Source organism: Pelobates fuscus, chromosome 7 (assembly GCF_036172605.1).
Source record: "Pelobates fuscus isolate aPelFus1 chromosome 7, aPelFus1.pri, whole genome shotgun sequence".
Classification (NCBI taxonomy): Eukaryota; Metazoa; Chordata; class Amphibia; order Anura; family Pelobatidae; genus Pelobates; species Pelobates fuscus.
This window is the reverse complement of record NC_086323.1, coordinates 112045350-112070923: the sequence shown is the minus strand read 5'-3', so window position 1 is coordinate 112070923 and position 25574 is coordinate 112045350. Positions and strand designations below refer to the sequence as shown.

General features: G+C 43.0%; 1 protein-coding gene across 1 annotated transcript in view; it reads right to left on the bottom strand.

The window, feature by feature from the left end:
• ZC3H7B (zinc finger CCCH-type containing 7B) overlaps positions 1–25574 on the bottom strand; it is a 77019-nt gene that overhangs the window by 40343 nt on the left and 11102 nt on the right. The window contains exons 3-6 of the mRNA XM_063426408.1: positions 19152–19191; positions 16885–17082; positions 13992–14150; positions 13831–13911 (exon numbers count right to left, since the gene is read on the bottom strand). Coding sequence (XP_063282478.1) covers positions 13831–13911; positions 13992–14150; positions 16885–17082; positions 19152–19191 — 478 coding nt within the window. The remainder of the gene's footprint in view (positions 1–13830; positions 13912–13991; positions 14151–16884; positions 17083–19151; positions 19192–25574) is intronic.

Below are 25574 nucleotides of genomic sequence, written 5' to 3'. Positions count from 1 at the left end.
ATAAAAGATGTATTTTTAATAAATATATTGATTTTAAAGGAAGAACACCATCTTTCCATCCCAACACCCCAAGAAGAAAGACAGTAAACAAATAAATGATAGTATTAACAGGAGAGGTGCAGTCATTAAACCCCTTAACAACCACATGAGCTACATGCAGCACTCAAAGCGAGCGCTGCACATGGCCCTTTAAATCACTATGGCTGAGCAATCAAGCTGAGCTGCAGCAATTCTGAGCCTGCAAAAGATTAGGGTCAGGTCTCCTCTGCTGAGTGATCGACGTGCTTTGCCAGATCTCCGTCTCTGCTGCCATCGTGCATTACAGAGAGCTGGAAAATCATTCTGCTGATGCCAGAGGGAATCCTTCTGAGTTAGATTATAGGGAAATGTATACAAGTGGGTTATCATTGTACTCGAGAAGAATACAAATATGGGGTGTTTACATTAGTGGGACATGTGTGGTATTAAGACACTTGTGTGAAAAACACAAAATCTATATATTTGACCAAAGTTCATGATAAATTGGTTAAATGGAAAGTGTCAAAATGTTTTTAGTTAAATAGCCTGGAGGATGTACTTTCTAGAAATATATACTTTTGTAGCAGTTTTGGAATTATGTTACCACTATTAAAGTTGATATCTCAACATGCCAAATTTAGCAAAAACAGTAATTCTTTCCTTGCAATATTTGTTTTTTTAACTTTTAACATTAATTGAAATCCTAGCCATATTGGTAATTTTTAACAATCAGGACAGTGAGTTTGTTTTCTTTAGTTGCACTTGTATAGAAATTATTAAATGTAAATAATACATACGGGGGGGGGGGGGGGGGGAGAAATATATATATTTTTAATATTTTATTCATATTTAATATTGTGCTATGTATACATCTAGTGAGTCAAATTGAACGGACATGTTTTTCTGTAGCTCCTGGATGATCAGGATACAAACAAGCTTTTCAAGTGAAAATGTTTGTAGTCAGTACATCAGCATTACCTGCTGACAAAGCTGCAGCCTAGCACACCTTCCTGATCCCAGTTTGGGGTGCTCTGCAGTATAGACATCATGTCCGTGCCTGAGGCCTACTGTGACAGAGGCGTCTGTGGTTTGGAAAAGCATCAGATTCCTCGACTTTGGGCGCATACATCGACGCTGACCAGCAACGGCCCCGTTATACCCCATCTTTTCATCTTTTCCCCCCCTTTGGACCGGTGGGGGATATCCCGGTCTACACTGAGTTACTTGGATTCTTTTACTGATGGCTAAGGCCTTAACACATCGAGGGATGTGTGGAGAGACCAAGATGGCCACTACGCTGGAATCGCAGGGCTGCATAGGTTCGGAGGGTCACGATTGCAGGGCCCAATATGGAGCCATGTCACTGCCAGAAATTCTGGGAACATATTAACAGCAGAGTTACTTGCATCATCCCTCCTGCTGTCTGTATGACGTGTAATGCATACTTAGTCACCGGATCTCACTCTGGGGTGGGCGACTGCCTGGAGACACCATCCATTCACCCGTAAGGAAATTCCGACCTCTGAGAGCTTGCGGGCCCATGGAGTGGGGGGGAAATCAGTGGAAACGTGGTTCTGGTCCCCATTATGGCACTGAGCTGAGACTGGAGGTTTCTGCAGCTTTACTATGGATTCAATTTACTGGGAAACAACATGGCCTCAAAGCAGGTAGGCCTACGTGGAGCTGGCCCTTCACCCAGTGGCCCAGCAATGGCATTGGATGAACACAGGTGACTTTTCCTGAGCCGTTCACAATATCTGGACACTCAATGCATATACCTGTTCTAAATTTCTTGTTTTAGGCTTTATGTTATACGCCTTAGGTCTCAGATTCCCAATTACTACCAAATACCCAGTAGAACTACAGATGCTACTCATCCTATCTGCTAGCCCAGACTTATATAATTTATGCCTTATACCACTCGACAACCAACATGCTCTCTTGTTAACTAGTGTTTTACTATTGATCTGCTAGCATGCTCCATCATACCATTATTCTTAACATGATTTCTGTTCTTAGGGCAGATGAAGGTGGAATTTATTTTCTTGTGTTTAAATAACCTTGAACTATGTTCTGAACCAAGCAAGACTACTGTACGCCTATGTTACTTGTTATGCCTCCTTATTATATGTCATGTTTTTCTATGTAAGGGCCAATATAACAGAGGTTAAAAAAAAAAAAAGGAAAGCTGTGTTAGTATAAAGTTAGTTGGTCTGCTTGAAATAAATTAGATATGTCAAGGTTATTCAATAAACTGTGAATGGTAATTTTAGAGCGGAGCTGGAAAAATAGAATGAGTCTCAGTCAGATCTACACCCATCATCTAACCCAGTGATGGGTAACATTAACACCATAAATGGTTTCTGGACAACATTTCCCATGATGCTCAGCTAGCTTTTAGACTCTTAAAGCTAGCTGAGCATTATTGGAAATGTAGTCCAGAAACCATTTATGGTGTCAAGGTTAGCCATCACTGCTCTAACCTCTAGTCTGGACATTTATGGAAACGGAAACTTTATAGAATTTGCAGTAAAAAAATGCAGATTAAGCACAACATCCATCCATCCGACCGCGACTATACCTTCTACTCGAATCCACACAAAACATATTCACGCATAGATCATTTCCTTATCTCTCCGAACCTGACAACCCAGATAACCCACACATCCATAGGTAATATCTCGTGGTCGGACCACGCAGATATAACTATCACCATCCGCATACCAGACCTGAAAAGGCCATGGACTTGGAGGTTAAACCCGTTACTTCTCCATGATACCCAAATAAGACTCTCACTCGCTCAATCCATAAAAGAATACTTCGACACCAACGCAACCTCGGTAACCTCCCCAATAACATTATGGGCTGCACACAAGCCAGTGATCAGGGGAACCCTAATTAGCATTGCCTCTGCGCATAAAAAGAGAAAAATGCAACAGATAACGGACACGCTAACTGAATTACGAAGATTAGAAATGAACCACAAACACAACCCACACCCACAAACTTTGCGCGATCTAACCGCCACTAGAGACCTCCTTAAACAACTCACCCTTACAGACACGACTAAAGCAATGATGTGGCTTAAACAGAAATACTACGAAAAGGGCAATAAAGCCGACACCATGCTAGCCCGACGACTCAAAAAACGCATAGAAGCCAAGAAAATATCCTCTATACGCACAAAAATGGGCACACTTACCGATCTGCCTGACCAGATAGGCGACACATTCCAACAATACTTCAAATCACTATATAACCACTCCCCACACCTTAACCAAGAGACAGCAACATACCAAGAAATACTAGATAAATACCTACAGCGCATAAAACTACCCACCCTGCCCCAAAATGCTAAACATGCCATAGGGGCCGAAGCGACGGTGAAAGAGATGGCAGCGGCATTGGGGGCCTGCAAACCTAACAAAAGCCCTGGCCCTGATGGATACACCGCCCTCTACTATAAAGAATTTAGCCCATTGCTCCTCAAACACCTCTGCGCAGTATTTAACGCTACCCTGAAGGGAGACCATCTCCCACCGGACATGACGACAGCGAACATATGCTTGCTCCCCAAACCCAACAAAGACCTCACAGAGCCGGATCACTATAGACCTATTTCTCTACTTAACGTAGATCTCAAAATCATGAGCAAGATGATGGCCACAAGACTTAATCCATACCTAGACAAACTAATACACCCAGATCAGGTGGGCTTTATACCCAACAGGCAAGCGTTAGATAACACACGAAGAAACATTGACCTCATCTGGCTAGCTAAACACCGCAAAATCCCCACCGCAGTGATCTCCTTGGATGCCGAGAAGGCATTTGACCGCCTACTATGGCCCTTCCTCTATCGCACATTAGAACACATGAATTTCCCGAACCCCTTTCTAGCATTCCTACGGGCAACATACCACTCCCCACAGGGAGCCCTTCTGCTCCCTAACATTTCCCCACCTAGATTCCCGATCCTAAACGGCACGAGACAAGGCTGTCCTCTCTCACCCCTCATGTTCGCGTTGTCACTAGAACCTCTCCTCCACGCTATCCGCACCAATCCTAGCATAGAGGGAATAACCATCAGGGGCGAAACGTATACGGTATCCGCCTACGCAGATGATATACTCCTCACACTCACTAACCCGGAACACTCCATAGACTCCTTATTGGACACCATAAATGAATACGCTGAAGTGGCAGGGTACAAACTAAACATCGCAAAATCGGAAATACTACCCATACAAATCTCGGAAACACAACTAACCGACCTCAAACACAAACACCCATTCCGAATAAGCCCTGCAGTCATAACATACCTAGGAATTCAGCTCCCAGCTGACCTACACACCCTATACGAAAACAACTATACACCACTATTACGCCAAGCACATACCGATCTCCAAAAATGGGAGACCCTGGGAATATCGTGGCTTGGCCAAGTTACTTCCGTAAAAATGAACCTACTTCCCAGGCTACTATATCTTTTCCAAACACTACCCATACCTCTCCACACAACAGACTTCAAAACGCTGCAAAAGGCGGTCGACAAATTCATCTGGAACGGCCGCAAACCCCGGGTCCGCAGAACCACCCTCTATATCCCAAAAAAGCAAGGAGGTCTAGGACTACCTAACTTCTCATACTATCATGCAGCTGCTCAACTGGCCCAAATCCAACATTGGCACGCACCCCCGCAAACTAAAAGATGGGTGGATATCGAACATACCATATTTGGAAGAGACCTTCCATCCTTCTACATGTGGGTCCCTAGACCCCATCGACCCCTGCCCCCCCCAACTGCCCCAGCCATTACCCACTCTCTAGACCTATGGGATAAATTACAGAATAAATTCGACCTATCCTCATTCCTTTCTCCCATGACCCCGATATGGAGAAACAAGCTATTCCCACCAGGGCTCACTCCAACTCAATTTGCCAGTTTCGATCAAAGGGACATAGACAGACTCCAACACCTATATCTAAATAACAAGGTGATTCAATACACGGAAATCAAAGACGCCGACACACTGACGACGTTCGATCACTTTAGGTACATCCAATTACGAAGCTTCGCCTCAAACCCGATAATCCAGCAAGCAGGCACAGCAACTCTCTCCCGATTCGAAAAGGAGTGCATGAAATGCCCGACCAGACAAGGACAAATATCCGACCTATACACGACTTTAGCAACCCATCCCACCCAGGTCACCCTCCCATACATCGCGGCGTGGGAGAGGGACCTGGGACCTCCAGGAGACAACACAGACTGGGCAGATATCTGGGACGCTACGGCGACCATTTCCATCTGTGTAACACATACAGAACAAGCATATAAGATGCTATTCCGATGGTACCTCACACCCAAACGGCTAGCAATCATACACAAAACACCCGACACATGCTGGAAACAATGCGGCGAACAAGGGACGTTTCTCCACTGTTGGTGGACTTGCCCCAAGATCAAACCTCTATGGACAAAGGTCACAAACCTACTGACTAAAATACTGCACAAACCATACCCACTAGACCCATGGGCGTTACTATTATCAAAACCACTGGAAGAACTAACAAGAGCAGAAAACAAACTTAGCGCCCGCATAGCTCTTGCAGCTAGAAGAGCAATAGCGGAACTGTGGTCGACCCCCCGAATCCCATCCCCGACAACTATCACAAAAAAAATATTAGATCACATACAAATGGACAAACTCACGTCCTTGATCCACGACACACCTAAACGCTACCACAAAATTTGGGACCCTTGGATCGAGGGAGACACATCCCTACCTTGGTAACTATAACATATGAAACAAAAGACCCGAAACAATAGGAACCCCCCACTGCGCAAGAACAGGGAGTAACCCTATAACCAAAAGAACACCCAGAACATATCAGCCACCTGACCCCTCCGGACCGGGGCCCCGTGCCTTACCGTATCCCATACAACAGCAGAAAGAGACCCCCATGAGAATGAACTACCTTGAGACCAACCCTCCACTCATGACCCCATTGACTTACCTTTGTACGATAAACGTATTCCCCGACAAATCCAGCTCACATGATACGCAAACCCGGACACACCCAGACATAAGCTATGATCACCGAATCTGCCACAGACAAATATACCGACCATGACTACATAAGAACACATATCTATACGGGGAAACAAACCGAACGGTAAAACAGGTCAGATTAGGGACCCGACATCCCCCTTCAACCCTATACAACCCCTCACCTGTTCTACCACCTATACCTTTCAAGGTACATAACCCGACACACATATCAAATAGCGGAAAATATTGAACTAGAACGTGAACAAACTAGATAGGGCACCCGTACCCCCTCCCTCTGCTACTTTTGTACCCCCCCCCCCTCCCCCTTAGATTCAGAACAATATTAAAGGTTACACACAAAGTACTGGTACCCGGATACACAGCAATTAATGTAACCAAAGACGAATTGTACCTAACATGCTCATACAGTATGACTGTTAATGCCAACAATGTTACGCTTGGCACTGTTTGAACCACCTACCCTGCTGCCTCATCCTCCCCTGTACCCTCTACCAACGACAATGAAGATAACCTTTCTTAAAAATAACGATGTTAAAAAACTAAAAATAAGCAAACAGGGTACCCGCACCCCCTCCCCTTTCTATTTTTGTACCCCTCCCTAACCCTTAGAATCAGCACAGCAACAAATGTTGCATAGGTAGCACAAACGTACCAACATACGTATGATATTGCAACCGATGAAAGACCTTACCTTGCAAGTATAGTATGTATGATTGTCATCACAATGGCAAATAAGCTTTTTGACCTCTGTAACAATAATTTTATTCCCTTGTTCTTTTCTGTACCCCCACCCCAATGACACTGAAAATATTATAAAATATGACAAAAATAAAGAATTAAAAAAAAAAAAAATGCAGATTAAAATACTGCCGCACTAACATTTTTCTCCACTCTGTTCTCACTGGGGTAAAACTACACAAACGAGGACTCTGTGGGTAGTTTGTGCAGCAGACGGAGCCAAAAATCATACTTACAATATCAAAGAATTCTGGTCACGGTTTAAAGTAGAGACATACTGTGCTTCTGTTTTCAGAAACGTTAATGGGACACTAAGCCGCTGCTCGATAAATCAAGCTCCAGGGCCACCATGGACACGGCAACCCATAGCAACCAATAAATGAGATCTGACACAGCGATTATTCTTTCCTAGTGGCTCTTTGTATCCCTGGACAACTGAAAAGTTGGGGGGGAAAAACGCACACCATTGCCATTAGACTTTATGTAGTGACCGGTTTATGTAATGGGCTGGATACTCCGTGGATCATACAGCCCCACATGCTGAAGCTTTGATTAACCCTTTCACTGCCCACCACTGGCTACATGTGTTGATTTAAAGGGTTTAAATAAAAATGATAAAGTAAATTGCGGCAGCATCTGGTTTTCAACACGGTCCAATGTTTTCTTTTTGTTCACTCTTGGGTGCTTTTGAGGTATGTTTCAGATCATTATTCTGCTGGAGCTTTCTGACTCCGGGCAGTACGTTTTGCTCCAGAATGCCTTGTTAGTATTCTGATTTCATCCTATCCTGCACAGATTCTAGGAACCTAGTGCCACAGGCAGCAAAGCAAACCAAAAACATCACCAAGAACCTCCTCCATGTTTTACTGTTGGGGCGGTATTCTTTTATTTGAAAGTTTCTTTTTTTTTTAATTCTGCAAAAAAAATTGTGATTTGCCAAAAGGACATTCTTCAAGTACGACTGTGGCTTGTTAAAGGGACACTATAGTCACCTGAACAACTACAGCTTCATGTAGTGGTTCTGGTGAGTATATCCTGTCCCTGCAGGCTTTTTAATGTAAGCACTCCCTTTTACAAGAAAAGGCAGTATTTACATTGCTCCCTAGTAACACCTCTAGTGGCCATTCCTCAGACCACCAGTAGAGGTGCTTCCTGGGTCAGAACTGCACAATGTGCAGCACCAACGTTCAGCGTCTCCATTCTCTGCATGGAGACACTGAACAATCCTCATAGGGATGCATTGATTCAAAGCATCTATACGAGTAGATGCCGATTGGCCAGGGTGGGGTTTGGCTCTGCCCCTGGCTGTGATCATCAGAGTTGACGACCTCAGCCAATCCAATGCTTTCAAGCTTGACAAAAGCCTCTGTGCAGGTTGAAACACTACTCCTTTGTTCTAATAAATCAGATTTTTGCAATATCCCGAGTGCCTGGACCAGACTTTCTTCATTTCTGCTAAATTGGGATTTGTCAACACTGGACCTGGAGCACCTGGATTGTACATGAGAGGCAGACTGGGGTCGGGGCTGGGCCTGCGCCGGTAGACTCATGTGATGCTGGAATAAAGGTGAATTAACAACTTATTTAAGGGGGCTAAATAGTGTTTTTAAAGGGACACTCCATTGTCCAAATACAAAATAATGAAAAATCACTGTTTAGTAGATAGACCCCAAATGAAAACTTGCATGCCGTTAATTATGCATTTTTTTCATTGAAATTAGATCTAAAACACCTTGCGAAAATGGCAGATATCTTGTCTGCAGCCTTTGCAAGCTTTCCTCTTCTTACCTCGCCCAAACTTTCTGTGACTGTGCAATCACAGACTTTCCAATGCAGCTCAATGAGAGGTCTTTGCAAGGCATGTGCAGGAGGAAATTGATGTCTCTTGAGTTAAATTCTAACCAAACCAGGAAGTAACTGGACCTGTTATTTGCTTGAAAAGCCAGGGGGTGTAGCCAGTATATTTATATATAAAAAAAAAAAATTAAAAAAAGTGTGAATCTCTATTAAATCTGTACTTTTACACACAAAAAAAAAAAAAATGGAACACACTCTTCATACATAAAGCTTTTCAGCAAGCTAGTGCTTTAGAGGTCTGGCGTGTCCGTTTAACAGTATAGGTTCAGGAATACACATTTGTATTCCCGACACTAGTGTTCCTTTAACATGCATTTGGCAAATTCCAGTCAAATTTGTGCTGTTCAGAAAAAATAATGCATTACAGTATTTGGTCAAAATGCTTTATCTGTACATTAATAATTGGTGTGATCAATTCCCGGTAGTGAAAGGGTTAGACTATATATAATATGCAACTCTGACCCCTTCCCCTTCAGTCAGTGACTGCATGGCGCAGGTTGCCTTCCCGACACACTAACAGGATTATTCACAAAATTAAATCCAAACTGTAAAATCAGGGGTAAAATAAGCAAATTGTGACTGTAGCAGAGTTAGAGAATTTTTCCAAGTCAGCTATTTTAGCCTGGATTTTACAATTCAGATTTAATTAGCTAAAAGCCATAGTTTGTAAAGCGGGCACACAGAAATATGAGCTTCACAGCCTGCAACGTAAGCAGCCAGGACTGTGCACACAGTACCATCAGGCTGATAAGATTATAAGAGGGGTAGACCTGCTGATTGCTCTACTCTCCGCTTAGTACATGCAGCTACACACATTTAGAGAAAAACAGAGATGTACAGGGACACTTAAAGATAAGCAGTGTGCATGTTTCTAACCGTAAAACAAGTGTTAGTCATTGACGTTACAGCACAAAGAAAAGAAAAAAAAAATTGGTCCTGCTGTTCCTAGATTATAAGGGTAATTATTAAGTCCTGCACTATGCACCATAACCACTACAGCTCATTTACGGGTGCCATCATTCTTTCAATGTCGTATGCCTGGTTTGTGTCAAACGGTTATGAAGCATTTGAGATAAATTAAAGGGCACTATGCACCAAAAAAAACAGATTAGGGTGGTTTTGATGCATAGATCATTCCGCCTCAGTTCTCAACTCGCTGTCATTCAAGAGTTCAATCTCTTTATTTAAGCAGCCCTAGCTACACCTCCATACACACTTTATGAAAAAGAAATCTACATTTTTAAACTTCACTTATTGCCCAGGGTGTATTTGGCAATCAGAGTTTATTGAGGGTTTTCAAAAGATGATGACAAGGTAGATGGGTACAGCAATCACAGAACAAGTATTACAAAAGGTACATAGAAGACATGGAAGTCCCCACATTGTGCAATTATGAGAGTTCAGAACAAATGGAGAATGGAGAGAAAATAAAAATTAAACAAACTCCACTCACTACTGCACAGTGTGTTTAATTTAGAATTCCCAATGTCCTACTTTGTAGATTGTCTGCTAGAGCATTAGTCTTATGTTTGTGATTAGAATTCAATTAACATAGCATTAGATACGATCTTCTTACACACTGTGCTGTAAGATCAGATCGAAAATTATGCCTTTTTCATGGAGACTGTGTGAGTAACTAGGGCTGCATAAACAAAGTAATTTAACTCATTAGTCAATCTTTATTTTATTGAAGCATTGTGTGAACATTACAGAAAGGAAGAAAAGGAGATATATATCCGAGAATAAGCACATGAATACAGTACATAATAACATCAATATTTTTGCACACGAGTGTCTGCTTCATTTTATGGTTTAAAGAACTTTGCCCTCTCAGTTTAAACAGGTACATATAACCATTATATACAATTAGGCAGCAGATAGGCAACTTCTAAGACAAAGTCAGCATTGTTATAGCGCGAGTGCTGACATTCTAGTGGAGCTGTGCTCAGTTGTATATCAAAAAAATAGGTTTGAACTGTCTAACATGTCCCAACATTAAGGAGTTTGGTTGCAAGGGTTAGAGGACAGGCTTGCGTGTATGTTCGGATGAGTGAGCCTATAACATGCATTTCTAACGATAAGCGTACCTCCGTGGACATTGTGTAAACAGGCATTATCTCGAGTGCTGAAGTAATAAACAGGAATTATTCAACAGTGGTTTAGTCAAAGACTGGCGGGATCGCTAAATGGCAGGATAGAATGCAGGTGTAAGTGACTGGTTGGGTGTCCTGATGCTAGACGGGATAACTGTAGGTAGATGTATTGTGTAATGCAGGTGTATAGTTGGGCGTTTATCTAGTTTAGGGGACTTGATTGCCGGCTGGTTGTGTTATAGTCGGCGAAACAATTGAAGCATGCAGTATGCATGGGAACATATACTTAATAATACGAGGTCTGTATCAATTTGGGGCATCAGATCTTTTTTTTTTTTGTCAATCTTTCTTTTATTAGAGGCAAATAAGATGGGATACATAAGAGAAATTGGGGGAAACGTTCAAATGAATTACAGTATAGGGTCAGTACAGCAAGATTAAATTACATTTCCTGAATTGCGGTGCCTCAATTTTTAAAATTTTTGTCGTTAAAACCTTAGTTAGAAAATACAGGCTAAGGATCATAAGATCCGGTAGGTAACATGCTAGCATATTAGAGGTCCTACAGTTGGTTTTACATGCGTAGACAAGAAGCTCACAGTTTAAAGTAACAGCGGTGGAACATTTGGTTAAATGTTATAGGTATCGATCAGTGAATTAAAATGCAGGCTATGGATCAGAAGATCCGGTTGGGAACATGCTAAAATATTAGAGGTCATACAGTTGGTTTCACATGAGTAGACAGGAGGCTCACAGTTTAAATCAGAATAGGCAGAAAAGTAGAGAACTTATAGTGCCTAACACATCACTACTCAAAAAAGGTACATTAATGCTTATAATGTGATTTGCAGAACTTGTGGTAAACTTAATAGCAATGTGTAGGGATGACAAGCTTTACACCCAGGTTGTGGACTGAGGCTTGGGTTACAAAATAAAAATTTAGGCTGAAGGTACAGTAGTTTGCTAACTAAGTGACTGTTAAATATAACATGCTGTTTAGTCATTACTAAAGTAAATGAGCAGATTAGATTACATAAAACTTCCTCGGCATGTAACTGAACTAGTGATAACTGGGCTGCAACAGATTTATTTGGCAGGGGCTGCATAGGATTAACTGAGATTAGAGACTGCAGGGGTCTCTCAAAAAGACAAGAAAATGCTCGGTTATGCAAGCTGAGTTATCCTGTCGCCTGCAACGCTATGCAGTTCAAGTCCAGTTTAACCCACACCATCTCGGCAGAGAATGAGTGAGGGTCCCATAGTCCCCAGCAAGGCCCCAAACCTTGAAGCTTGGTCTGTAGCTACATCTGTCTTTATCCTCTTCGGGAGTGGCATGCTCGTGTGGTGGGGTGGTGGTGTCCGTGCTGGCGCTGTGGTGCTCCTGCCCCTTCGGGGGGCATCAGATCTTATGTGTCAGCGTCTATGTGCATCTGGATAGCGTCCGTTCATAAGTGTTGAATGGACTGCCCACGTGTCAGTAGATCATCCTATTCCTCCAGTGAGGGGTCTGCGTCGGCGGTTCCGGGTAAGTACAGGCGTCGGTTGACAGCCAGGAGCAGGTCGCTTCTTAGCTCCAGGCCAGCGGCAAGGCCGGCATCTCGTTCCCACGGACTCGGGAGCCTCTGGAGGTCTGGATGGTGTTGCGCCGCCTGTGTGGGTGATGCTCTGGGGTCTTCCACTTAGTGGCCTTTGGCCGGATGGGCTAATGCGGTGAGTAGCGAGTTGCTTCATCGAGGCAGTGCCCGAGGGTTTCCCATTCCCCTTCCGGCTGTCATCTCTCTGTGTGCTTGTGGTGCTCCAGCTCTTTCGCTGTTGTATATGTGCAGCGGCGTGTCTGGTGCCCAGAAGTTGTCGAACAGTTTGTTCAAGCGGGAGGACAGGGGCTGGGCAGTGCCGTAATGGTTCTCCGGAGGCATGTGTAAATCGCTGGAGTGTGCATCCGCCATGTTACAGTGGCTGTCAGCCTGCAGGCATTATGTTTGGGTAGGGTTCGTGCCAGTCCTCAGAGACAACGGAGGCATGGGAATCGGAGTGAGTTGGACCGGGATAGCCCCCGCCAGTTCTGTGGGGGGAAGCCGGGTACCGTGGATGCCGATTGTCTTGATGGGTTGGGAGAGTGGCTGCCTTTCCCTTGCCCTGCATGCTGTAGGCCCCAAGCCTCTGCTTAGGCATTCTAGCGGGTTTGTCGGGCATGTAAGGTATCCCCCGGTTTACCAGCCTCATTGGAATAAAATGGGATAGGTTGAGGTTTGATCCAAGGATTTGTGCCCCTGTTTGCAGTCGATTATTGGGCCCATGCTTGGGAGCTCACAGAAAGTATGTCTGCTCAGCTCCACAGCTAGGCACCGCCCCCGTAATTTAGCTCATTAAGGGCAGGAAACTGAGCAGAGACTCTGTAGGAGCATCACCAATACAACAAGACTGCTTCATTAAGCTAAAGTTGTTTTGAGACTAAAGTATCCCTTTAAGGCTGCATTGTGAATCTGTATAACGCCATAATGATAATTTATAAATTAGATTTTGCCAGCATCGACTGCAAATCTATCCAACATTGGATAACAGAGCTGGACTAACACAGACTCTTAGCACCATCCATAACAAAGAGTGTGGTTATGGTTCTTAGATTGCCTCTTTAAAACTAAATTTACAGCTTGGTATGGCTATAGTATGTAAATGATGATAGGTGAAATTTCTGGTACAATTAGAAGACAATCACTGACTTGTATGCATATCTTACATAACATACAGCATTAGCAAAATGAAATGACTGGAAATCCACTCCACTGTAATTAATGGAGGGTGGTCCATCTCAACTCTCTGATTTGTACAAGTAAAAAGCTTACTGAACATCAGTGTTTACAGGGAACCAAAAAAAACAAAAAACCAAAAACATTTAAAGCGCAATAGCTCCATCTACAAGCTGGTGTGGCACAAGCAGTGATAGAATGCTTAGATGTTTCATATGCATCCAATACTATATAAAGGCAGTCTGTTACCACACATGAAGCCCATGGGACTGTGAGAGATGGGAAATCTATGATTCATACCTGTGGCCTCTTGTATGCTTTCCGCTGTTTTAAACCCAATTTCTGTACAAGCTCTTGAGCCAGTTCCGTCACGCTTTCATCCTAGAGAACAAATTGGAGCAGGTGTTATTTTTCCTTGTAGAAGGCAGATAAAAGATAATTATCCGGTGCCGTTGGTATACCTGCACTAGCACTAGCAACCTGTGGCTAATGCAACTGTAAGCCTCCTGATGCTTGTCAAGTTTGTACAGTGCTTTGGCCTTGCGATATAATGCCCGCATGTTCTCCTTGTCCAAACTCAGAGCATGTTCACTATCATCCAACGACTTCTCGAACAGACCCTGCACAACGACATGTATAATCTTAATCAGTGGAGATAACGTTTCAGAGTGAGATCAGGACAGAATGTTTTGGTTCTTTTATAAATATAGCTCAAATAATACTCTGAATATATACACGTAAAAAAAGCAACTTGCATAACAGTGGAGATACATGAAACAGACTGGATGCAGAGTTGGCAGAAGTCAGATGTATGTACCACCAATAAGTTAGCTACGTGCTGTGCCATTTTATATATGTTATATTTATTTATAGAGCATATTATGTAAAAGTATTAATACAACACCCGCAGAGCCAAGCATTTTTAGTTCACTGGCAATATATATTTATACAAATAAATAAATATATAATATATACAAAAAAATATTCCAAGTGGAGAGCACTCTGGAGTGTTAATAATAATATCAAACTGTTGCAAATACAATGGTACACGTAAATACGTCGACGTTTCAATCTATTCAGACTTTTTTTTTTTTTTAAAGACAATGATTGTCTTGATAAAAGTCTGAATAGTATGAAACGTCGTCTTATTTACGTGTACCACTGTATTTGCTTAATACATTTTTTTTTATCAACATCGGTGGAGGTGCTGAAGTGGTTATGATGCTTGTGGTGTTCCTTTAATGTACAGAAACTTTCAAAAACTAGATATTCTAAAAAATAAAATAAAAAATAAACTCAGATTTACATGACGATCGGCTTAAAATTTATATACAAAGACAAGGACATATGCAAAAAGAAGTGTAGAAAACAGGCTGAGGATATAGCAAAATAGACATTTTTGTCACATGCACATTTATATAAGTGGAAATTTTTATTTTTATGAATAGCACATTATGAGATAATCTAAAGGCATAAATGATGACCTTGTGACTTAAGAAAAGAATAAGAAAATGCAGAGAAAATCAAATGAATTTACAAATCTTACCACTTATAGAAAGCAATGTATAAATACAAACCTTTTTTCCTTCCATTCTCTTTGTGTTTAGAAGTGTAAGCCTCATTTCTGAGGTAGGCTATACATGCCTGAAGAAATGTCACATCCTCAATTTTAGCACAAGCTAGCTAACTAAAATGTATTATTGGTCGTATCAATTCTTTATATTTTAATTTACTTTCAATGACATGCTTTACAGGGCAAAGTCAGTTAAAATATGTAAATTAGCTAACAGTTGCATGCACCCATATGGCACTGTGGGAGAAAATGCAAAGCGTGCGCATGTGTGTACAGCATGTCTATGTTCGATCCCTGAGTATGCAGGCACACGCCCAAGGAATCATGGGATGGAGAAGTTCCCGTAACACAGAAATGTAGCAAATCTTGCTTATGTGTACAGCATTTCTATGTTTCATTAAAAGGTATATATATATATTTTTTTTTATTTACCTGTTTAGCAGGGTGAAGAAACAAGGAACTGTGCTTCCCTCCTATATCTAACAAAATATGTATTTGTTGGGTCTAGAAAAATAATTAAAATATAGTAATCCACACAGCTGTATATAGCTCTGTATAGGAACTGGTTGCCTTTATCTTGGCTGTGAATCTCGTTTATAAGACCCGTATGAAGAGCAATTCTGGGACAAAGTGCTAGCGCAGTACTAACCATGGAAACCAATGGAGTGCATTTGCGGATTCGTCCACTTTTAGAATTCCCCCCCAGATTTATTTATAAATAAACTTCCATCTTCCTTCTCCTCCAATGCAATGTGCCCTTAAATCACTTTTAAAACGTATAGAAAAAGGATTAAATTAAAACCTATATTAGATATTTTGAGACACTGTGAGTGCATAGATATCTTGATTATGGTGATGAGCACTCTGGCAGAATATTAAGAAAGCATCATTGGAAGTGCTTAAAAAAATTAGAGAAATGAAACTGTTTATACAAAGAAAATACACTGGCTACTTAAAGGGACACTCCAGGCACCCAGACCACTTCTGCTCATTGGAGTGGTCTGGGTGCCAACTCCCACTACTCTTAACCCTGCAAGTGTAATTATTGCAGTTTTTTTATAAACTGCAATATTTACCTTGCAGGGTTTACTCCACCTCTAGTGGCTGTCTGGTAGACAGCCACTAGAGGGCACTTCCTGGATCATAGCACAGGAAACCCGTGCTAGAGCATCGCTGGACAACCTCACGCTTTATGAGGACCTCCAGCGTCGCTCATTTCCCCGTAGGAAAGCATTGAAATGCATTTTCAATGCTTTCCTATGGGGAGCGCTAATGCCGCGCATGAGGTCTCCCCAGCCAGTGGGCCGGATAAATCTCGCCCGCCGGCTGACGTAATCAGTAGGAGGAGCGGCGGCAGAGGGAGAAGCAGCGACGTGGGACATCGACGCTGCCTCAGGTAAGTTACTGAAGGCGTTTTCACCCCTTCAGAAACCAGGGTTTGGGGGGTGGGAGGGAGAGGGGACCTGCAGTGCCAGGAAAACGGATTGTTTTCCTGGCACTTGAGATTCCCTTTAACTAAATTTTTTTAAATACTATATGTGTGTTTTTTTCCCCTTTCAACTTAAAAGACTATTCTGATTTTGTACAAAAGAGGACAGTCAAGAGGAGGAGAAATATATAAAGGTCTATGCCCGAAACATCATATTAAATGTTTTTAATAAACCAGTGTTTAAAATATAACAAATAATACAGAGGTAACAAACCTAAAACATGCACACAAACAACATAATTGGTAGAAAATCGCTGTGTAATCATGGTTTTATCTGTAGCCATAAACTCACCATTGAGAAATAGCAGCAGGATCGATTCACATACAACTTGCATAACAATTCTTGCGGAATGCTGAGACCATCAGATTCTGCATACTCTGCTACAGTCAGTCCTTCTGTGTAGTGGCCCAATGCAATCTTAAGGTTAGTCTCCTGAAAGGTGTCATTGCCCTCAGCATACAAGTTAAGGACCAGCTGCTGTAGAAACATCTACAAAATAGAGAAAAAGCAATGTGAATGGTTATAAACTGAACAGGAAAAGGTAGTGCAGGATGGGGCTAAATGTGATTTGGAACCTTGCTGTATCTTCTGTTGACACTATTCCCCATGACAAGAAAAAGTCTCACCAGGAAGAGACTTCACTATCAACAATTTCACATTCAGGTCTGTGGCTTTTTTGTTTTTTTATGAATGACTCAGATCCACAGATCCACTAACCACATAGTCTAAGTGCAATAGTTCAAAAAGGTCATAGCAGTCATACTGTGGCTGCCATCAGCCTATTCACTGTCTGGTTTGATTTTGTGCACAGAAATCAAACGTTCAGTGATCTGCCGTGCAGTCAAGCCCCGACGGAGGAGTGGAATCACTTCAACTTGTGTATGCAGAAAACAATTCTTCATCAACATCTGAGAGCCAGGGGGACAGGCTTAGAACTTCTGCGATTTTTGCTTCCATTATAACCGATCTTGAGCAGATAGACTAGGTGCAGGGCAAATATTGCACATGAGCATAAAGACATACAGAGGAATATGGAATGTTTTTCATACAGTATGGAGTCATATGGAAAACTTATTAAAATTGAGGTCTTCATTTATAAAACCTCACTGCAACATCTCCCTGGCTGTCAGACAGCTGGGGATGATTTCTTCCTCTTCCGTTAGCTCCACTGAGCTACCAAAGATAACATGCACAAAAAAAAAAAAATGTATGTTTTCTTTGCGGGTATATCTACTAAATAGTGAAGAAAAAAAAAGTTTAATGGAGTATGGCATTAACGTACAGATGGGCAAATTATTTTGCAAACTTCTTTAAACACAAAGAATACTTCAGCCTATGGTGAGCAAGGTAGCATTACACTTCAGATCTGAGAGCTCCTTGAGTTATAAAAAAAAAAAAAAAAGTTGATTCTACTCTCTGTTCTAAATGCAGACAGAACAGTGCGCACAAACACAAAAGATTTTGCAAGGCTACTTAAAATTTCGGGATAACAAATATGGGGATTCAGTTACACCACTTCTGTTCTAGACACTTTTAGGAGTAGAATACACGAGTATAAAATTATAATCAATCAGTTTGTAGAAACTACTTATTTAAAGGAACACTCCAAGCACCATAACTAGTACAGTGTTTTGTAGTGGTTATGGTGCCATAAATGCCCTTGAACCACAATGTAAAGGGGTCAGCTGGTTGCTGCTCCTCACCAGAAGCTCCTGCAAGGAGCTTCTATGAGCTAATCTGAGCCAAGCACTGCAATACCATGCTTAGATCACATCTGTAGTTGTTATGGTGCTTGGAGTGTTATTATTTTATTATTTGTAATGCGTCAACAAATTCTGTAGCGCTGTACAATGCGTGTTCATTTAAGGCTTCAGTACTGGACATATTGTAAGAACATTAATTACTAATGCTTACTTTATGGGGTTCTTCACTTAGTACACATAACTACATTCTGGATATTTAGGATTAATGTGCGTCATAAAGGTGGCCAGACTTAATGTATACACAGTAAAAGAAGAGTCAACGAAGCCAAAGTCAATGGACAGGAAAAATGCACTAGTGCTATTAACAGAGGCCGGGTAAAGAGATTACAAAGATCAGAATAGTCGTCGATAACCGGGTCAACGAAGCCAAGATACACAAAACAGTTAGACCGCACTATAAGAAAACACTATGGAAACCAATTTTCTATAGGTTTGAAGGGTTGTGAGGTCAATAGTGTCACAACCACAAATACAGATGCCTAGGGGCATAGTATATGACGTAACTGTACATCACGTACATTGTGACGTTGACATGTGGCCCAGCTGTATAAATAGAGGCAGGACTGCAGCGTACAGAAGTCTGTCTATACTGCCAGAAGGAGCGCCAGAGGAGAAGCGGTTACAATTTTTCTGTTTTTAGTTTTTGTATAAGGTTTACATTACCAGTAATTACTCCATTTTATTTTCTGCATGTCAGAGAAGGGTTACAATTTGAAGAAAAGAAGAAAAAAAAATTGTTCATCAAACACCACTATCTGTATACATATATACATACATACATACACACACATATACCTGGTATTCATCTGGACTTCCACCATATGGTATTGTTGATCTGTTAAATGAGGAAGAAAAAAAAAAAGTTACATAGTCAGATGTTCATCATATTCTATTAAATAGGCAAGACAATGATTTTAATTATTATTATTTTTTTTTTTTTAACCTTGTGCTACTAGTATTTTAAAGGACCACTAAATTAAGTAGCCTGGGTGCAGTGGCCCTGTCATTATAACCACACAATGTTTACATCACATTACAGGGTTAAATCCACCTGTTCCTGACTCTACGAGAAGCATTTGATTGAATGAAATTGTGAGCTTGGATGCAGACATCACAGGAAGAGGAGCTGAAGGCAGCAGAAGAGGGGCAAATATAGAACCTATAGACCCCAAATAATATTGTTACAAGAAAAAAAAAAAAACACAAAACAGCAAAATATATAGAGATATAAAAAATCTCAAATTCTTGCTAAAATTGGTCAAGTAGGGCATAACCCAGAGAAGAACGAATGAAGGCAGTCCCAAGTTCTTATATTTAAGAAGAAATTCCACTTCAAATACATCTCTTACGGTCTAAATTCGCTACATGTATCTTTCCTAGATTACAAAAAGAGCTTTGATATATTGTTGCAACATAGTAACTTACATAGAAGAGATATAGAAGGTCTGAGTGCTTTTGGTCTTTATCCCTCTCTTTTGTACTACAACTATTTATCCCTGCTTATCTTTTTAATTTGCACTTCAGTGATCACACATTGTAAGTTCTAATAAAGATCTAAGTCTTTTAGTAATATTAATAAAACATTTATTTTTTCTGTTTACGGTTACCTTTAAGAATGACTTTAAAGTGGTGGTAAGTTTGTGACATAAACTCTCCCTTTCCTGTTTGTGAAAACTGTCTTCAATTATTCTTATCCTAATATTGTTAGAATATACAGATAATAACGCTTGTTATACCATACTATATAGCAAGCATGTCAAACTCGCACCCCACAAGAACCATCTTTTCGCCCCAGCGAGCCGCGAGTACATTCTGGTGTTATAGCAGAGTAGGCACCTGCTTTCCCCACATCGCAGGTGCCTACTCTGCTAAAACTTACCCCGCCAGGGAAGAGGGTCAGTAGGGGAGCTCAGTGTTCCTGCTCCTCACTGCTCCCTCGCGTGCGCCGTCTTTATTGAAGCCGGGCACCGGAATATGACGTCATATTCCGGCAACACTAAACCGTGCGAGGGAGCAGTGAGGAGCAGGAAGGAGATCTCCAGACAGAAGATCCCCACACCAGATCCCAAAGGTAGGGAACAATAAATTAAATGATGTAAGATGCAAGAATGTGTAAGTGTGTGTGTGTGTGTGTGTGTGTGTGTATCTGTCAGTGAGTATGTATGTGTGTATATGTCTGCCTGCGAGCAGCGAGTCTGCCTGCCTGCGAGCAGCGAGTCTGCCTGCCTGCGAGCAGCGAGTCTGCCTGCGAGCGAGCAGCGAGTCTGCCTGCGAGCGAGCAGCGAGTCTGCCTGCGAGCGAGCAGCGAGTCTGCCTGCGAGCGAGCAGCGAGTCTGCCTGCGAGCGAGTGTGTGTGTTGGTCAGTGTTGTATTGGCTGCGACTGGATTGTGGAGTACCTGGAGGTGCATGGAGGCACGCAATGCCACGTGACATCGACATGCTCCACCTTCACAGGGTTTCAAGAAGTAGCGGGAGGATCAGATTTGGCACAGGGCGGTAGAGGGGGGTGCTGTGGTTTAGTAGAGGGGGTGCTGTTTTTTTTGTAGAGAGGGATGCTGTTTTTTTATACTGTACTTTTTAAAACAAACCTACGTTTCTATGAAAATTTAAAGGTATTTTTTTTTGCGGCCCACATAAACTTAAACCTTGTTTATGTGGCCCGTGCCAGACTTTGAGTTTGACATGCTTGCTATATAGACAATAAGAGCTGAGGGGCAGTCACGTTAGTCACTCAGCTTACACTAATTACTTACTGCCTAAACAACATCTTTTTAAATAAGGGAAAAAAACTGAAATGGCAATAAGAAGGTATACAGAAAATGTATTTAGCAAAATAAAAAAAATAAAAAAGAAAACGTGGTCTAAACCAAATCAAATGCAATAAAAGGGTTACTCCAGCCACCATGACCACTTCAGTGATTTCAAGTGGTCATGGTGGTAGGAGTATGTATGTGCAGGGTTTAAGCTTTATATATATCAAATACTAAGTTATCTGTTACTCTGTTCCGGGCTGCCTAATGTCAATTCTGTGCATATTTTGCGTCTGACATCAGCGCACACAGTAGGCTGTCAAACAGATGTGATTATCTCCTTCTTTGGAGGCAGAGTGCCTGCAAGGGGAAAATTGCTCTCTCCCACCCACTATGGTGTGCTTCCTCCCTCCTCCCACAGGTGAAGAAATGGGAAAAATCCTGCCACCCCCCCTTAAAGGCTCAAATTGTGCACATGCACCCTGAGCCATCAAAATAGTCCAAACACAGACTTATTTACGAAAAGCCAGTGACTGGACTTCGCGCAGCTACCCGAATGTCAATTAGAGGTGTGGAAAGCTTCCCCCGGTGCTGGATTCCAGGTAAGTAAAAAAAAACTATTTTTGACACTGGTTATGGTGCCCAACAGGGCACTATGAACTTAAAAATACATGTTAAACAAGCGGTTATAGTAACCCTTTAAGGGGAAACACCAACATTAGAAATATAAACTTGTGGGGGCGGAGCCTAACCAGCAAGCTAGCAAGACGCACTCTGCTAAAGCTTCTGTCACAAGGCAACAAAATCAGCTGAAAAAAATCGGACTGCAGAGCCACAAACCACCCGTGCAGGGGCTCACGGTATCTGCGTAACCCGCTGGAACCGACTGATACCTGACTCGACACCCGGGATGACCGGGAGCCATAACAGCAAACTGAGGCCTACCACGGGAGGTGGCGAGGTGAGACGGCCGCTCTCCCGCCAACCGCAAGCAGCCACAGCAGAACGACACAATCCCCCCCCCCACTATGGACCGGTGGGGGACATCCCGGTCCCCGCCAGATAGAGAGCCTCGGGCCCTAGACCTCTCGACTAAGCCTTCAACCTACCCAAGCAAAGAAGGACCCAGGGTCTCCAAGATGGCGGACACACACGCCCTAGCAAAGCGATACAAGAAACCACTTATCGGGCTGGGCACAGGCACCAACGACCACTCCATTGTGGACGGTTCACTCGCCGCAGCCCAACACGAGATCTGGAGGGAAACCGAGCTCCGCTACAGCCGCCTATTCGGAGCACTGTGGGCAAAGCTGGAGGCCCTCATGCAGACCCCCATAACGGAGACCAAGCCAGGTGGCGCACTACAGGGCCCAACGCACGGCCATGGTGCCCGACAACCAAGGGTGATGACACATGGAAAGACAGTTCAAAGAAGCCCTCACCACCCACGAAATCGCCCGCAAATGCGCCGCTCATGCGCTGCAGCGACCAGGCGACGGGGAATCAAACGCCGGACGGCAGGGCAGAGGCAACAAAAGGGACAAAATCGACTAAAGCCGACATGCGGAACTACCGGCCCCAACAAGGCGGACCTAAAGGGCCAACATGCCAAGTCTCTTAATCTGCCCACAATTAGCCACAACACACCTCGGCAGCCCAGGCCTGGGACGCCGCGGATGCTGCCGCGGGCCAACAAGTCAACGAAAGGGAAAGCCACGACGCCACTTAGACGAAGGAGGTGCCTGCCAAACACTGGAGTGGGATGAAGACCCAATATGTGAGCCAAGAGTCTGGAAGCCACGATCCCCACAGACAGAGTATTGTTTTGGGACTGGACTTTTCCATAGCACTAGTACACCGGTAGGCCTACTATTTAATAGGCGACATCTATCACACCCTCAGAACACACCACAACGCACGTGCCCACATATTTGCTACCAACCCACAGACAACACACAACGACAACAAGACCCACTATGCTACATATCTATTGCCAAGATGTATATGCCTATAGTATTTTGTCTCTTAGTCACTCCTATGATCTCTTTTAACGCAATACTACCTAAACATCTTCTCAGGAGCATAATCTTAAGAGGAACAACTTTTATTGTATACATACCTAGTCTAGCATGTTAGCGTGTTTGCTACTTACGATTAACTACCAAGATTGCCTAGCTCGATTACTTCGTATTATAGCATGTTTACTAATCACTACAAATCGATGATACCTCAGAACTTGTTAATTCCATATTATAAAAAATGTGCTGTTTTGAAATGCCGCAATGTAAAATGCTACGACTATGCTTGCAGCAGCTGTTGTGGCTCTGCACGCTTACTGTTATTCCAAGCACAAATAAAATAAAGAATAAAAAAAAAAAGAAATATAAAACTTCTATTTCTAGCAATAGGGTTTCTTCTACCCGATTTAGATTTAGCCCCTCACCCATAGAAGCATTGTGGGAGAAATACTGCGCATGCACAGAAATCACCTCCCTAATCAGCCGCTCCTTATAGAGATGCTGATCTATACACAAACGCACACTGTAGCGGAGAGCCGATCTTGCACAGCTATTCTCCACTAGAGATTCCAGTGAGGCTCAGGAACAAGGTGATGTTAAGTCCACAGGCAAGGTTTCCAGCAGGTAAAGTAATACAGCAGTATCCCCATCGCAATCCCAATAACTGGACGACACACAGTTTCAGGAGTAGTCTGACAAGCTTTATTCCACAGTTCCTTATAAAGCCCTCTCCCATGCAAGGGAGGAGGTTCTATCACTTAAGACATTATCCAATCTCTAAGTAGTAACCTCACACAGATCTCCTCCCCTCCTCTAGCATCATAATCCCCTTATTGTGTACACAGTTTTCCCCGAGTTTTGGATGTACCCTAAATACTTGGGGTACATCCACAAATCCAACATCCCCAGATAGCTCTATTCTGGGGGACCAACATACTTAAAAATTAGCCCATTCGGATGAATGGTTCGTGAGATATGGGGTTCCAAAGATTTGACCGACCGCATGGGTAAAGTATCCGAAAACAGTTCCATGCATTTTGGCCCTGCGGTCGGTCACAAACAAGGGAATGAAAACAGGCGAATTGCCTGTGTTATAGAGCCTGGAGAGGGTTTGAATGAATTCCCTTGTTTATGGGGCTCTTTCTACCGAACGGCGGGTCATTCGGTAGTTTCCATACGAATTTCTGGAAGTATGGAGGTCTCAGCGGTGTTTGCCTAGTCAAGTGTCCGATTTTAGTTCCAGACACTCGACGGCAAAACACCGCTGTTCGGTAGTTTAAGATGGCCGCCGCCACGTGTTTGTTTCCCGAATGGCGGCCACCCAGAGGACAAAGACCACACTGCACTGATTGCCAATTACCTGTTTGCAACATTGTTGCAAACGGTAATTGGAGGCACACTCATTCCTGGGTGGTCTGGTTGTTCGGTAGTTTCATTCCCTTGTTTTATTTGAATGATTCTACCGAACAACTAGAGGAATACAATTCTTTACATACATTTAACTGTCATTATACCCGGATACCATGCTTTCTATACATGTACATACACATTAAACCAGCCATATGACCAAATACACTTATTCTCATACATGTCGTGGGACAGCCCGGTACCAATCCGCTACACTGCTCCCCCTTGCCCACAAGCCGGCATACACAGTCTGATCCAACACGGATCGGCTTGGGGATGTCCGGGGGCTCACGGATCATTTCTCTAAGTCAGTTTGTCTTGACAACCCGTCAGCATTTCCATTCTGCTTACCCGGCCGGTACTGGATATTAAAGTCAAAAGGCTGTAGCGCCAAACTCCAGCGCAGCAGCCTGGCGTTGTCTCCAGCCACCCGGTTCAGCCAGACTAACGGGTTGTGATCCGTGAGCAAGGAAAAGGGCTGTCCATATAAATAGGGTTGTAGCTTCTTTAGGGCCCACACCACAGCCAGGCATTCCTTTTCGATGGCGGCGTAGCTTACTTCTCGAGGTAACAGTTTGCGACTGATGTAAGCCACTGGATGTTCCCCGCCATCGGCCCCGACTTGACTCAGTACTGCCCCCAATCCAAACATAGAAGCGTCTGTGTGAACAAGAAAACGTTTAGTTGGATTGGGAGCTGCCAAGACAGGGGCATTTATCAGTGCATTTTTCAATTGTTGGAATGCCTGCTCACACTCCGGGGTCCAGTTTACTTGGCGGGGAAGGTTCTTACGGGTCAGGTCAGTGAGGGGTTTGGCCAGGGCGCTATAATTGGGAACAAACTTCCGGTAATACCCTGCTGTCCCTAGAAACGCTAAAACCTGGGTCTTAGTCCTAGGGGTGGGCCACTGGGCTACAGCCTCTACTTTGGCGGGTTCGGGTTTTTGTTTACCGCACCCTACTCTATGTCCCAGGTATTGTACCTCAGCCATGCCGATACTACACTTGGCCGGCTTCAAGGTCAGACCTGCTTCCCTTATCCT